Source organism: Condylostylus longicornis, unplaced genomic scaffold (genome assembly GCF_029603195.1).
Source record: "Condylostylus longicornis isolate FDR11 unplaced genomic scaffold, ASM2960319v2 ptg000130l, whole genome shotgun sequence".
In the NCBI taxonomy this organism is placed as follows: Eukaryota; Metazoa; Arthropoda; class Insecta; order Diptera; family Dolichopodidae; genus Condylostylus; species Condylostylus longicornis.
Genome location: NW_026578098.1, coordinates 1657335 through 1674248, shown reverse-complemented (window position 1 = coordinate 1674248; position 16914 = coordinate 1657335). Strand labels below are relative to the sequence as shown.

The window sequence follows — 16914 nt, the reverse complement described above, 5'->3', positions numbered from 1 at the left end:
AATGAACTACATATATGCAAAATTAAGTATGCAATTTACTTCACCCGGAGGATGTGGTTTTTGTATTCGGAGATTTTAATCTCCTCATAATTAGGTGAATGACTCATGATGAGGAACTGTTTTTTCATGATGAGCGGGAATACAAAAAATAGTTTCTAAACTATTTTCAAATTTTTTTCGTAACTTTTTTGCCGAATCTTACCCTTTTTCATCTTTTCAAATAGATGTTGACAACTTTCGGCACATTGATAACTATCCCTTTGCAAACTACCTTTGCAAATTTTTGTAACTAACTCTTCTGCGGTTGAAAAATATCTTTCCAATTTGGGATCTAGCCTAGCTCCAGGCCTATCTTAACCGAAATTTTTAATAATTCTCTTAAACTTAAAAGTAAATCTTATTCTTCGGGTATTTTTCCTTCCGTGTGGAACGAAACTTTCGTTAGGCCAAACCATAAGAAAAACAATAAAAATGACGTGACAAACTACCGTCCTATTGCTAAACTGTCGCCGATTTCTAAGGTTTTTGAGTTGATGGCATATGACAATATTTATTAACGTTGTATGCTATTCATTAGTAGGCGTCATGGCTTCTTCAAGACTTGGTAGAAGCCACGACAGTTTTCTCAAATAATATGGAAAATGTGTATCAGACGGACGTAATTTAAACATACTTCAGGAAAGCCTTTGACATTCTACCACATGACGTTATTATTTAATAATTGAATTTCTTAGAATACTTTAACAACTTCTTAGTTTGGATAAAGTCATATCTCTCTGGTAGGACTTACAGAGTCCTCTTTCGTTCAGCAATTTCTTCACTTCCTGCGTCTAATTCTGGTGTACCCCAGGGTAGTCACTTAGGTCCACTGCTGTTCATAATTTCAATTAATGATGTTGTTTGATGTGGATAAAGTCATATCTCTCTGGTAGGACTTACAGAGTCCTCTTTCGTTCAGCAATTTCTTCACTTCCTGCGTCTAATTCTGGTGTCCCCTAGGGTAGTCACTTAGGTCCACTGCTGTTCATAATTCCAATTAATGATGTTGTTTCCGTCCAAGTAATGATGTTGAATACTAACGCAAAGTGAGGTACTAATATATGTTAACGACATGAGAGTTTTCAAAAAAATAGACTCTACTAATGATACGATATATCTTCAGGATGTTCTTTACCACTTTTATTGATAGTGTTCAAGTAGTAACCTGAAAATTATGGTAAGTAAATGTGATCAAATGTGCTACTCTAGGCAAAGAAAGTCATTTTTAACAAGGTATACTTTGAATGGCCAAGCTCTTAGGCGAGTTGATTCAATAATGAACCTGCGTGTTTGCCTTGATAGCAAGTTATCATTCAAAAGCCACTACAATCATAGCATATGTAAATCCAGCTCGATGTTGGGTTTCATTAAACACTGGTCAAACGAGTTTAATGTTGCTTATGTCTAAAAATCGCTCTACACGTTCCTTGTCCGTTCTCATCTTGAATATGCGTCGCAAGTATGGTCACCCCATTACTGTATAAATATTAACCGGATTGAGTCTATTCAAAAAAAATTTTTGTAGTTCGCACTAACCATTATTTCTATCATCAGTGCGAACCCATAATTTTTCTATGGACACAGACTCAAATGAATTGACTTACTCACACTATGTAAAAGACGTGTTGTTGCGGATTTGTTATTCATTTTTCAGCTTATGAAAACTGACTTTATCTCTCCCGACATTTTAAATAAAGTTGTGACTAGTAAGGATCAGTTATGGGAAACATGAACCTGTAGTAGAATGCTGCGTTTATGCGACAAACACAAACACAGACTTGACTTTTCACTGAATATGCACGCTGAAAAAGTTTCTACTTACTTATAGTTAAGTATAACCTTTTTTAACAAATTCTTGTTTTAGTTTTTCATTGTTTATACACATATTTAATGAGGTATTAGCACTAATAAGTTTTATTTTGTATAATTTTTAAATTTAATTTTTAAATCAAAAATTTGTCTAAAAAAAATGTCTGTTTTTTTCACTGTCTAAAAAAAAGGTATACACTTAGTAGAAAAGTCTACGTACCCATAAATTTTGCACCAAAAAAAGATCAATTATATTGTTTAAAAATTTCCATTTTTTTAATGATTTTTATAGAATTCAATATTTCAAAATATAACATTTCATTTTACAAAAAAAAACAACAGAAAAACAAAAAAAAACAAAATTCCATATGGAAAACGAGCAGAAAAAGTCTGCGTACAATATCTGATTAACTCTTCTGTACCAAAAGTAATAAATAATTTTAAAGAAACAGGTTCTCTTGTCTCTAAGTCACGTTTTGGTTGCCCATCTAAATTGACGCCTAATAAGAAATGCGACGTAGTCAAAAGTGTAAGAATAAAGCCAAGATTGGCATGTGAAATTGCAAAAAATAATAAATTTATATTTAAAAAAAACATTTGCGCTAATACTGTGTGCAAAACTCTCAGATAGGCTACTTATAAAAACCGAGTGGTACGTAGAAAGCCCCTAACATATAGAGTAAATCGTTTAAAACGTAAAGAATTAAAGAATTAAAACATATTAATAAGCCCCTTAGCTTTTAGGAGGATTATTTAGATATTTTAAAAGAGAATTTAAGAGATAGTGTTGAGATTGTATAATGTCAGAAAGCAGTTGCATTAATCCTCCAATCTCCCGATTTCAATACCAAAGGAACCATAAGTTCTAAAAAAATGTTGAAAGATGTCATAACAAAAGAATGGTCAAAAATCATAATTGAAGAAACTTCAAAACTGGTTCATTTCATGCCAAAAAGGTGACGAGAAGTTTTTGCAAGAAAAGGCTACCCAACTTCATACTAATATTGTGAATTTAGTCACATTGATTTCAAATCTTAAATGCTTCTTCTGGTAGTTTTTCGTATGAAATTTTGTTTTTGTTTGTTTTTTTGTTATTCTTTTTTTTTTGTAAAATGAAATGTTATATTTTGAAATGTCAATTCAAAAAGTCGTAAAAAGATCTCTATATTAGTTTTTTAAGTATTTAAAATAATCTGTTGTATGTTGTATGGTAGCTACCCGAACCCGTTCTGGGAATTGTTTCGATTGCAATGGTAGCCGTTCTTGACAGAAAAGAAACAACTTGTGTTTGGTGGTGTTTGTTTTATGTCCATATATACGTCCATAATGAAGACTCATCCAAGTAGTTAAAACTGCATACCAAAGTTTATATACCCTTAACGAAGGTGCAGGGTATCTAAAAATCAGCAATTTAAAACTTTTTTTTTTTAATTTTTGATAGCACTTTTCTTCTAGACGCTGTTGATTAGAAGGCTTCCCAAGGTATCTCCTCTTGAAATTCAAACCATTCGAGTTTTCGGTATCTTATTTTTCCACAACTGCAAGCTTTTCTAAATTTGTATATGCCGTGCCATCAAAACAAATAAGTAATTATTTTAACTCGTTACTGAATCATCCAAAATAACCAACGCTTTTTTCAATTTTTTATTGTTTTTGCTAATCCTAAATGTAAAAATTTTTTTTTAAATTTCTGACACTGTTAATTGATACTCGTGGGTTTAACTGATACTCATGGCTCTTTTTTTTTCAAAAAAATATGTAAAAATTTGAATTACAGCTTAAACACATTACATTAACAAATTAAATCGTTCAAATGGTTAAGTAATTATAAATAATATTCTGTAAACTTAACTAGTGGCCATATCTTTTTATAAATAAAAAAAAAATTAAATAAAAATTCTATAAAATATATTTTTCGAATAAATACTTATTTGTTTAGTACTAAAAAAGTTTAACGAAACAAAATAAAAATTACTTTGAAAAATATAAAGTAACTAAATCATGACTACTACAGTGTCATCATCCGAACCATCAAGTCAGCCAAATAGCCTCGATTTGGACTATGATATGTGGCAGGGACAATTTGAATTTGTTGGGAATAATAACAAAAATTCATCGCCTAGTGATAACCGATCTAGTCAAGTAAAAAGTAACAGTGTTAAAGATTTAAATTTTAATTTAAATGATTTAAATTTCTCTAATAAGCACCCGATATTGATTGATGAAGAAACATTTTTAAGTTTACATCCAAATGATTTTGATGATTGGAATAATTTATGTTTAAGTGATAACAGTTCATCTGGGCCAAATTCAACAATATATTTTGAAAATAAAGAAACAACCGATAAATCTTCAATTTTGCTCGATCTGGAAAATAAAAATTTAATGTATAGCAATTTATGTAAAATTGAAAATGCACCAAATAAAAATATACTAAATCAAAATAAAAATTCCAACAATTGCTTCAAAATTGAAGATATAAAAAATTTTAAAAATAAATTAATTTGTGATGAATTAACAGAAAAAATCATTTTAAGCAAAAATAATAACAACAAGGGCAATGTAAATTGCATCAGTAGTGTCGGACTTAATAAAAATAAAAAAATTAATAATGGAGAAGATTCTTACTTAGCGGACACAATGCAACATTCAAATGGAAAATTAAATTGCTTCACTGCCGAGATTTGTGACACTCTTAATGAACAAGTAAGATATTAAACAGAAATAAACTGAATAGTTAATACATTATGTTATATTTACATTCGAATTTTTCAATTTGCAATTTTTAAAATAAAATTAATGTCGAAATTTGAGAATACCATATTGAAATCACTAAATATTGGTGTAAATGTAGGTTTAAGATGATTTACATATACGTTACAATTCGAAAAATTATTTGCGCATACACAGATTTTTCTGTATTGAATCAAATTCGAAGAATATGAAAAGATCACTGTATGGTTAAACATATATTTTTATCCAAATATATCTACAATAAAAAGAACTTTAGATCTTTATAAAAGTGGATAATGTTAAAAAGTAATGGTGTAAATATCTTATTAAACGAAGTGGTGACGTTTATATGCACAAACGTTAAAAAGATATAGTTAAAAAGACTTCACTAATTTATGTTTCATTTTGCCCAAGGAAGGGTTCATTTTTTAGCACTTTTCCAAAATTTTTTGTAAAGTAGTACTTATTAGTTTCATCCGTCAAACCGTGGACATGTCTACAAAACTTCTACATTATTGAAGATAGAAAGCTGAAACTTCATATATACGTAGATCTTTATTAGAAACTTAAATCTCCCCTTCTCTAAAAGTTATAGTCGATCAAAGCCTCAAAAATGCTATCTTTTTACTATTTTTTTTGGAGCGAAACTATAAGCATTTTTCAAATTCTGTAAACGCATCATCATCCGAACCATCAAGTCAGCCAAATAGCCTCGATTTGGACTATGATATTTGGCAAGGACAATTTGAGTTTGTTGGCAATAATAACAAAAATTCATCGTCTAGTGATAACCGATCTAGTCAAGAAAGAAGTAACAGTATTGAAGACTTAAATTGCAAATGAACAAAAAAAGTGGCTGGCTTCTTTTACAGCGGTATATGGTGTACTTTAACTAATTTTAACTTTAAAAACAACTAAATGGCTAAAATTTATGTTTATCTAAGATCCGTGTTTTCCAAATTTTCGATATTCTTTGACTTCTAGACCCCAAGTTGTGAAAGAAGAACTTTTAGCAGCTTTTGGACGACAATAAACAGTTCATTTTGTTAGAATTTTTTCTAGTTGCATCCCCTCCCGGAATTTGTACAATTTGAATTTTTGGCAGGTTATATTTCCGAAACCGCAAGATTTTGCAAATTTCTACAAATGCAGAAAACTAACGGTAAAGTCCATGCCATTAAAAAATATAATTATTTTTCTTAACTCGGGCAATTAACCCTTAAAATCGAGGTTTATGTTAACACCTCTTTAAATTTATTGTTGCGTTATTTCAAAGACTGCCTAAATCGTTTATCTTAAATGTATGAAATACTTGGAATAGTTTCGCGAATGAATGAAAGAAATTTTAAAAGTGTGCTAGGTATACATAGATTGTTTTAAAAAGTGTTGATAAGTGTAACATAATTTTTTAAAAGATTGTTTCTAACTTGTTGAAGGGAAAAGTGCTACATTACAAACTACCTTAAGAAAGAGTGAGTTCACAGCTGACGAATTTACACTTATTCTTACGAGATCCATAACGACCACTTTTTAACATCATAAATCTCCCACAAGATAAACTGTTTTCAAATTTTTAATTAGAAAAACTTATTTTGCGTTATGAAAACATTAAAAAATTGATTTGAAAAAAACCTTTCAGTTTCAGTTCGTTTTTTAAAGATTTCAATAAAAGCTACCCTACAAGAAAAAATATCTGATATGTTCAGCACATAACCGACCGCAATGTGTATTGTTTAGTTAAGTGAAAGTGTTACAAAAAATTATAAAAATGTTTGTTAAATACTTCTTTCCAATTTTTGGGACATTAGTAAGCTTATAGTTAATATACCTAGAAAAATGTAAATAATTGGCTCTTAGTAGAGTTTCGCTTTGCGCTACCGAATTTCCTGAAATGCTCGCCAGTTAATTTCGGTAACAACCAGAACTCAAATATCAAATTTCAAGAAATTCCATCAATTCGTTTCGTAGATATGGTGATAAATGTAAAATCGCCCTGGTCTCTAGATATGGTCTTTCCAAAAAATTTATATGTTCATTCTTTTAATACGAAGGATTTAAATATTAAATTTTAATGAAATCGGTTGATAATTTCTCTTTGTATACGCAAAAATGTATATTTAGCACGTAGTGAACGTCCAGTTGCTGACACCTGATTTCTTTCAAAAGTTAAGGGGTTTCGTGGACGGCCGAGTGAAGCTTATATGTGAAATTTCAAGTAAATCGATTGAATATTTTCTTCAAAATGGTCAAAAATGTAAAACAGGCTCGCTAAAAAGTGCAGTTCTCGAGGCCTAATATATCGCAAAAGTTGATCAATCCGTGCCATGGTCGAAATAAACTTACATATAAAATTTCATTAAAATCGCGTGCACACACAGACCGACAGACCAACAGGTTGCCGATATGGGAAATTTGAAATATTTCTAATTACTTTAATCATTTTGTGTATGAATTATTCGAAATTTTGAGTACGAACGTTTGTTCGGAGGGTATACAAAATTTACTTTACCTTTTGTAACTCTAAGAAATAATAGTTTATATGTTTTTGATCAGCATTGAATTCTGGGTCGATTTGACCATGTCTGTCCATCTGTCTGTCCGTCCCAGTGATAACTCAAAAACTAATATATATTTTTTTTCATATTAAAAGAATCAATTCAAAATGATTTAAAATAACATAAATTTTCATTAATATATTATATTATGTATGTACATAACATGGTATAATTTCTTTGCTAATTACCTACATAAGGTACTATAAGGTTATATTTATGTTTTTTTTGCTTTTTGTTTTTTAAAACTCTATTATACATGGAAATTTTACTTTAAAAAATAGGTATTTCTTCTGAATATTTTACCATTATCTAAAATTTGAACCCAATTTAGGGTTTTATCTTTATTTACAATAATAGTTTGCAACATACGCTACGATGTCTGAGTAAATTTTTTTCACTAATAACAAATTCTACTTCGTTTTTTTCGATTGTAATATTAGATTCTTTACTTTTAAATTCAAAATTATTTTTAAGACTAATTGGAACAGATTTAATATGGCTTATTATTTCAGGTAAAAGTGATCTTGTTTTCATGCCTAACAACAGCTGACAAATTTAACTTTTTAATGTTGTATTACGATACTCAAGCAATAATAACCAATAATCCCCACTATTTGTCTTATTTATCATATTCTTAGCTATTTGCACTGCTTTTTCAGATAATCCACTTTTCGAATTTTCAGCATTTTCCAAAAAAATTAGAGAAAAAGTACTTATCATTCTGTTCGTCAGTCCGTATGTCTGTTTACAAAATTTCTACACCCTTGAAGAAACCTGTTTTATATGTACTTAGATCTTTACTAGAAACTAATTTCCGTAGAACAAGATTATTACATTTTAAATATGCAATTCTAGAAATAGTTTCATAATTATGAAAGAAAATGGTTTTAATAGTGTGGTAGGTATACATAAATTGTTTTTTAAAGTAGTATTTTCACTTGTTGAGGGAAAAGTGTTACAATACAAACCATTGGTTTGACCCAACTTTATTTAAATTGAAAACTTCTTAATGGAACATTGTCCGCAACAATTTACATTAGCAAACCAAACGTTGCAAAATTTGATTTAATTGCCCAAATAACACTACCTGCCGCTTTTTTTAAATTTAATTTACAAATTTCAATATATTTGGAGTAGTAATCAATTATTACTAAAAAATTTTTAACTTCAAACTAGAAAATGTTCATACATATTTTAAAAAATAGACCCTGCAGAATTTTATGGGATAATAATAACAAAATATAATTAATATAATTTTTGGCATATACCATATTTCTCAACTAACTTTTCAATATCGTAAGATAACTAAACGTAGTCTCCGCAATTTCAAAATGCAGTTTAAGCATTTTTCAAATTTTTTTCTCATAGAAGGAGGCACTAAAATTCTTTAATTAAAAAATATTATCTTATTATCTATGGATAAACTGTCCTTGAATTTCGAATAATATTTTATATTTTCTGGAACCTACTTTTTATTTTTAGATCAACCTGACATTAGCACATTTTTAAATTTGATGAATCTTTATTGGTCTCATCCTAAAATTTTTAGATCTTTTCTTCTGCCACATTATAAGAATGCACTTACCCATCTAAATCCTTTGCTGTTGCCTCGTTGGTTCCATTTTTAAAATATCTAGATAATAGATCCGGTATTAACATAAATTTCTTTACCTGACCAATAGTTATTGCACTGGTCCTTTAACTGAAGGATGATCCTGGTCAGGTCACTATAAAAATAATATTCAATATCATATAGCTATATACACATTATATATAAAAAAAATTAATATCAACCAATTGCCATATTTCTGCAGTAAAACTCAATGACGTAAGAGACAGGTTCATGGTAATCTACGATATTACGCACCAGTCCTGTGCCCTGAAGGACTGAAGTAAGATAAAAAGAAAAACATAAATTTTCAAATATCCCAACTTTATTTTATATTCCTGCAATTCGTTGTAATTTACCACAAGCTAGTAATCAGTCTAAACAATAAAATTCCTACAATATTATATTTTTTTTATTTTATTTTTTTTTATTCCCGGTCCAACCAAAGTAGCTCAGAAGAGAACTTCCATGAGCAAGATGGACGAAACAATTTCGCAAGATGATATCCCTCTATAGTCTCCGAATGAAGATTTATTTCAGCGTCAGCGATCTTGATGCCCTTCTGCCCGGCATCCAAATGAGTGTTGTTCTGTTTGCTAATGCCAATTCCACCAGCGCGAGGACGCAGCTCTAAACCAGCTTTAATGTGACCTGAGCCAGTTGAAAATGCTAACAATACCGCTCTGTTGTCAGATAGCACACAGATGGTGCGATTTCTATATCCCCTTTCTAAGTTTGCTCTCAGACACATAGTTCTATTGCATGTAATTCATCTTGAAATACTGAGCAATACGGATCCGGTCCAACAAATGCAGTCCAACGAATGCGTGGCGGCAGTCCAACGAATGCATACAAAGCAGCCGTCAAACCGTCCGCATTGACCCAGCAACTCATAGACAAATAATAAAAAATTCCTACCGTAAATCCAGTTATTCCTACCTTTTATTCGGAATAAAATACTTTATTTTATTTTTGCTATCTTCTCTATCAGAAGAAAATCAGCTTTGATGAAGTGCGTATATAGCGCACGAAATATATTAGCAAAAATAAAAAAAGTATTTTTTTTTATTCTGAATAAAAGGAAGTTTTCTTTTCATATCAATAAAAAAAAAAAAAAAAAAAGAATTATATTTCGAAAAAATGATCAACCATTGAAGAATTTTTTGAATCAGTTTGACTTTGGAGCCTTTTGATTGAGCAACGTTTTTTTAAATAATTCGAATGGGTGTAGAAACCTCAGGTTAATTTGATATAGCCCTCTGTAAATAAGCAATCACTTCCAGCAATTTTTGTACATTCTTTTTGTTTGCTGGTGTACAAATATTTTCAATTGCCTGTATTCTATCCCGATCAAATGAAATACTCTGTTCCCAAATGTTATTTTTGTTTTGCTCGTAACTAAAATTTTTTCATGTCCTTCAATAGTGTCAGAAAATATCAATATTAATTAATATACCATCATCTACGTAAATTAATATACTATCAATACCTTCAAATATTTTGCCGTTATATTTTTGAAATACTTCAGGAGCAACCTTAACTCTAAAAAGGCAATTTACAAAATTTGTAACACCCAAATGGGAAATTAAACTTACGAAATTTACTTGGGTTTTCATCTAATTAATCTGAAAAACACCTTCTTTATTATCTAAAACGTTGAAATATATTTTTTGTAGAAATTTTTCCAATTATGTCGTCAAATTTAGGGATTAAAAAACATTCATCTTTAATATTTTTATTCAAATTTTGTGGGTCCAAACATTTAGTCTTTTCAACAATTACAGAATTTGAGAATCATTCTGAAGCCTTATCGGTTTTCACTATAAGTTTTAGATTCACTAATCTATCAAATTCCTTTTTTAATGGTTTTATTAAACTAATTGGTACTCATTTTGGTGAATTAAATATTGCTATATACCCTTCTTTAAAATCAATTTTAAAATTTTGCATAAAACAACCATGACTTTCAAAATTTACTCTATTCTATTTAAGATTTAAACAACCTGATAAACCTAATATCGGCCCTGGGAATTTTTCATACAAGCAAAACTCACAAATACTTTTAGCACTTTTCCAAAAAAATTTTGAAAAAAAGTGCTTATTAGTTTCACTCTGACCGTCCGTTTGTCCGTCTGTCAGTGTGTCTGTTTACAAACCCTTGAAGCTGAAATTTTATAATATGTACATAGATCTTTAGTAGAAATTAATTTTCGTAGAACAAAATTTTTACCTATCTCCCTCTCTTTAAAAGTTATACCCCCTAAAAATACAATTTTTTAACAATTTTTGTAGTATAAACTTAAGTATTTTCCTCATTTTGCAAACGCAGAAATATAACAGCTACCTTCTTCTACCACGGCATACCATACTGAACTTTAAAAAAACAAAATGGCTGTTAAAATTTACCGTTATCTAAAATTCATTTTCTCCAAATTTTTGATACCGTTTTTCTTCTACACCGTACTTTAAAGGAGTTTGAAATTATAATAGCTCCGGAAATTTGTAAACTTTAAATATTTGGTGCCTTATATTTCCGAAACCGCAATTTTTTTCTAATTTATATAAACGCAGAAAGGTAACGGTAAATTCCATGGGATTAAAAGATATAATTATTTTTATTAGCTCATCTAATTAGTAAGTAATTAATCAAGTAATTAATTCTTAAATTTGAGCATTATGTTAACCCCTTTCTAAAGTCATTTTTGCTTCAAATACTAAATATACTAAATATATGCAATCCTAGAATAGTTTTGTATATAAATGAAAGCAATTTAAATATAGTAGTAGAAAATCGCTAGATTTTTTTTAAAAACTGTATTTTCACTTGTTGAAACCATTGGTTTGACCCAACTTTATTACCAACTGTATTGTGTATACAATAGGTAGGTTATGTGATGGCAACAAATTTTGCATAACGAGTTTTCGGTGGGAATGCACTTCTCCAAAGTAGGGAAGTGTAAATACACTATATTTAGCAACCTGTCGGTCTGTCGGTCTGCGTGTAGATTCGTAGATTCTAAGGGAAACGAGTGGAACAGGAGTAACCCCCCAAACCACCGCAGCCATTTTTGACTTATTGTAGCCCTCCCACTCTCCCGTCTATAATATCCCCGTTCCAATCACAAAGCCGGAGATATCCCTAAGGGAGTTGGACAACAGTTCCCGAACACTTAGGGACCCATGTCGAAGACAATTGCGGCACCGAACAGCTAGTGCCGGACAGTCGCAGAGAATGTGCACGGCGGTCTCATCGCCACCCCGTCAAAAACTGCACAGGGGGCAGCCCGACTTCCCCAGCCTATACAGGTGGTACTTCACTGGGCAGTGCCCCGTGAAAAAATTCGCAATAGTGCGAACCCGGCTCCTGTTCATCCCCAGCAACTCTGCGGTGAATCCGCTGGAGCACACCGAAAGAAACACTTTCGCATGACGGCACCCTTTCGTGTCCCGCCAGTGATGGCCGCATTCTGCCGCGAGGAGGCAGGCAAGCCTGGCCTCCACGGCGGAAGAAGGCAGACCACAGTAAGGCAGCTCCAGACCAGCTTGGATGTAACCTGAGCTGAACGAAGCGCCAGCAGTGCAGCCCTGCTGTCTGAGAATACATAGATGGTGCGGTTTCTATACCCCCTTTCCAAATTGATTCTCAGACAGATCTCTATTGCATGTATTTCGGCCTGGAACACTGTGCAATACTGGTCAAGGGTTGCATATACAGGCGTATCCGGGCGGACACCGTATACGCCCGAACCCACACCCGACTCCGTTTTGGAGCCGCCCGCATATCACACGCTCGAACCCGACCCAAGTACCGGACAACCCCGATTCCACGTCCATCGATCGGGAAACAGAACCCTGTACCTGTGGTCGAAGTTGAACCGCGGCAGACAGGTATCCGACATGGTTATTCTTAGAATCGGATCGCTCTCGATGAAGTCTCTGTGCAACTTTATCCCTGCCCCGTCCTCGCCAGAGAGAAGTCGGTAAGTCACTAGCCGAGCGTTCTTCAATATATGGAGGTGAAGTGGCGGCAATCCGATCATCACCTCCAATGCAGCGGTGGGAGCCGTCCGCATTGTCCCGGTCGCTCCCATGCAGGCCAGCCTTTGTAGTTTTTCCAGCTTGGCCCGCGCACCCGGCTGCTGAGCCTTACGGCACCATACAATCGACGCATAGGTGACGATGGGCCTAGCAAGGGCCGTATATAACCACAGTGCTATTCTGGGACTAGTTCCCCAGGTCCCCCCGATGAAGCTCCTACACGTCCACAAGGCCGCCGTAGCTCTCCCGATAACTCTATCGATATGGGTATTCCAAGAGAGACGATCATCCAGGGTTACCCCTAGATACTTCACCTCCCTAGAGTTACTAATACGTTCATCAAACAGAATTGGGCTTGTTAATCTATCCCTGCTTCTGCGTGTGGTGAAGGCGACTAAAGTGCTTTTGCTTGGATTTATATTTAACTCAACGCCTTTGTACCACCTTTCCACAACACGTAAATTTTGCTGTAGAAGATCAGAAATAGTGCTCTCAAATTTTCCCCGTCTGGGGAAACGCCGACGATGTGGGCCCTGGAGCCCCTGAGAGCAACGATTAGATCATCTACTACAATGGAGCACAGGAGGGGCGAAAGAACCCCGCTCTGCGGACATCCTTTTGCAGCGAAGATGAAGAGTACATCGTCAGATGACATGATATGGGGTGTTGTCAAAAGCTCCCTCTATATCAAGGAAGCAGCCAACTGCCACCTCCCGCACCTCCAGTGAATTTTCGAGGAGCCCCATCAGACTCTGCAGAGCGAGTACAGTAGACCTTCCCGACTGATAGGCGTACTGAGATTCATGCAAGGGATTGCTTCCCAGTGCATCGTCCCGTATAAATCTATCAATCACTTTTTCCATTGCTTTCAATAAAAAAGAAGTAAGGCTGATTGGACGGAAAGACCTTGGGTGGTTGCTTGGTCGCTTACCCACCTTTGGAGTATACGTCACTTTAGCCACCCTCCATGCCTGAAGGATGTAACCCTACGCATAGCTGAGCCGAAAAATTTCCAACAGTGCTCTGGCGATATGTTGGAAACCCCTCTGCAAAAATTCAGGATATATCCCGTCATCACCTGGAGATTTGAAGGGCCTGATTTGAAGGGATCGTTGCCAGTCATCCCTCCTGGGCCAGGATGCCCTCGGTTCAATGACCGCATTTGAGCGATTCCGAAGAATCTCCGAGTCAGGAAAGTTCCTTGACACCATAAGCTCCAACGTCTGCTTTCCGTTCTCAGTCATGGAGCCATCAGGACGTTCCATTAGGCCCAACCCGCTAGCGTACTTTTTGGAAAGCACCCTGTGAAGACGCGCGATGCTGGAGAGTTCATCAATGCCCTTGCAGAACGCCCTCCACGAGATTCTCTTCGCTCTTCTAATTTCTTTATTGTATTTTGTGAGTGAGCCTTTATACTCTTCCCACGAACTCGACGCCTTGACCTTATTGAATAGCTTTCTATTCTTTAGTCTAAGCCTTGAAAGCTCTTCATTCCACCACGGGCACTTCCTATTGCTCCGCCTCGGCTTAGCGCGGCAGCTCCCGTGGTAGGCATTAGTAATAGCCGCCGTCCGGCCCTCGCTGGTCAGTTCGATATCCATCACCGTTCTGACAGAAGCAGGAACGGATCCAATCCCATCCTTGAGGAGCGTTTCGAATTGACTCCAAACTGTGGATTTTGGTACCCGATATATTTCTTCTGCCAGGCCCCCGGAGACCATGATATCAAACCTAATCTGCCTATGATCGGACATGGATGTCTCATTTGAGACATGCCATCCACCAACCCTACTGCCGATAAATTCAGTGTAAAGGGTGATGTCAAGGACCTCTTCCCTAATTGCATTTATGAATGTCGGCCTATTGCCATCATTCATAACCATTAATTTATTGCTATATATAAATTCAAGTAGGTAGTCACTCAGCTCTTTTGTTTATATAGCTGCTTCCCCTGACGGTGTGGTTGGCATTGGTATCACTTCCTATTATAAGTTGGAAGTTCCTCCTTCCACAAAAGTCCACTAGATCCTTTAGTTGCTCGTCCGGGTGGGCACAGTCCCCCGGGAGGTAGGATGAGCACACAATGAACTCTGTCCAGCCCCCGGAGGACTTCACCTTCACCAACGTAGCTACTTGATCCTTAGAACAGTAATGTGGAATGGGAAAATACTTTAGCCTTTTACTAAACAAAATGCAAGTCCTAGGCCTGCCCTCAATTGTATTATCATACAATAGCTCACCTGTTAGGCCCTTAACCTGATCCTTCACTATGTTAGGCTCTTCGATAAGGGCAATATCGAGATGATCCTTCATAAATCTATGAGCTAGAACATCAGTAGATGCCCTAGCATGCTGTAGATTTATTTGGATGCACCTAACAGCCATATCATTTCCTTCGGCTCTTGTCTATGGGCTTTGGCCCTTTAGACAAAGGCTTTACATGAGCCTTACCTCCCATTGCCGCCTTTTTACACATCTTGGTGGGCGCCTGCCCTGTCACAACCTCTTTTGGCGTCTCAGGTGCCACGCTAGCCCCTCCAACAGCAAACACCGAAGCAGTTCCGGGCTTCCCAATGGGCTTTAGCCCTTTTGGTTCACCCGAGACGCTAGTATTTGGCGTGCTGGTCGATGGTACTTCCGTTTCCCTTGCCGCTATTTTCGGAGCGACTTCAGACTTTCCAATGAGTTTTGGCTCTTTTGGTTGGCCTGAAGTGCTCGTCGTTATTGCGGTGGGCATTGGTTTTTTATTTTGTTCTGCCCTGCCGCCAGCACCTAGAGAGGGTTTTCTTCCTTTAATCCGAACGGTAACACGGAAGAAATTCAGGAAAAGTCGGAACTCCGCTTTCCGTAGATCTTCCAATCCGGAATCATCCACGGAAAAGGTGATAGAGCAGCCCCCGTCCTGTTCCTTATCCATCCTCAGCACCCTCCAGGAACTTATCTTGAGGCCGGGATTTTGCTTCCCTGTTATCCACTCCCTGGTGTTTTGATTGTTGCATGTTACGGATATCCATCCGTCCCTTTGCAACGCTGCAGTGAAGTGTGGATGAGAGTCCACAACTTTATCCATTTCATCCATGATGGCTACTTTGATTTTCCCCATCTGAACTTCGGATAGCCTTTCCTCTGGATGCAGTCTATGAGTGATGGCCACCTTGACCTGTGCTACTGCACCCCGATAAGAAGTCATTTTCGGGTTTTGTTGAGGAATGTTCCCAGGGACCTTTTCCTCAACATTGCCCTTCATCGACCTATTTTTTGAGGACCCTGCATCACGGGTGTTGCTTTCCGACCTTTCCCTCTTCTGGGGATGGTCGACCACAACACCCGATCCGCAGGCCTTCATCTTTTTCAGCCTTTCCTTCTCACATCTGCGACCTTCCTCTGGGGACATGTCATCCCTGATATAAGCCGCGATACGCCGCTTGGATGCACCAGAGAAATATTGTTTTTTTCCCCTAATGTCCAACCTCTTCAGGTCCTCTTCAGTTTGTTGGATAGTAGGTCCAAGAGGATCCTGATTATCCGTCTCCATCGGAGGCGCCGCCTTTTCCTCTACTGGCGTGAGAAGGAGTTCCTCCTCTGCGTCAGCCGAGAGAAGCTCTGGTCCCGAAGACCCTTGAGCACTAACTGGGTTTATGTTGTCCTTAGTATTGTTGTTGTTGTTGTTGCAGTTGTTGTTCTTGTTGTTGCTGTTTTTTCTGTTATTGTTAATGTCTTCCATTTTTGGTCCCACAAATAGCGCGGGAAAGTAAAGTCACCCATGGCAGAGCCCGGCATACCATGGGAAGGCTCGTTTAAACTGGAGGGCGCCTGGTATCCAGAGTCCGCATACTAACGACTGAGCTCCCCCTTAGCCACGCAGTCATCGGCATATGCTGTTTCACCTTGACTTGGAACGCCTGTCGTCAGCTGACCTATAGATATAGGGCTGAAACTCACAAAGTAAGAGGCTCGCCGCGAGACATGACCACGACACGAACGTAACTTTGATCGTTTCAATCACCTCTTTATCCTCCGAAATTACCGGGACCCACCACTAGGAGGTGACAGTGCGATTTTGGGACCCCGGTCTGCGTGTGCACGCGTGTATATCAAGTTCGGCTGAACCAGTTTTGATAAAATTTATAT

At 35.9% G+C, this 16914-nt stretch overlaps 1 protein-coding gene across 12 annotated transcripts in view; it reads left to right on the top strand.

Annotated features, from left to right (window-relative positions):
- LOC129614940 (rab11 family-interacting protein 4B) overlaps positions 1 to 16914 on the top strand; it is a 116888-nt gene that overhangs the window by 43210 nt on the left and 56764 nt on the right. For 10 of the 12 annotated variants that reach the window (XR_008697420.1, XM_055529915.1, XM_055529914.1 and 7 more), the window contains exon 2: positions 3863 to 4554. Coding sequence is in view for 11 of the 12 variants with exons in the window: in XM_055529915.1 (XP_055385890.1) it covers positions 3863 to 4554 (692 nt within the window). In the remaining variant the exon portion in view is untranslated. Of the gene's footprint in view, positions 1 to 3418; positions 3435 to 3862; positions 4555 to 16914 lie in introns of those variants that run through there. The other 2 variants (XM_055529916.1, XM_055529922.1) reach the window with 2 other exon arrangements.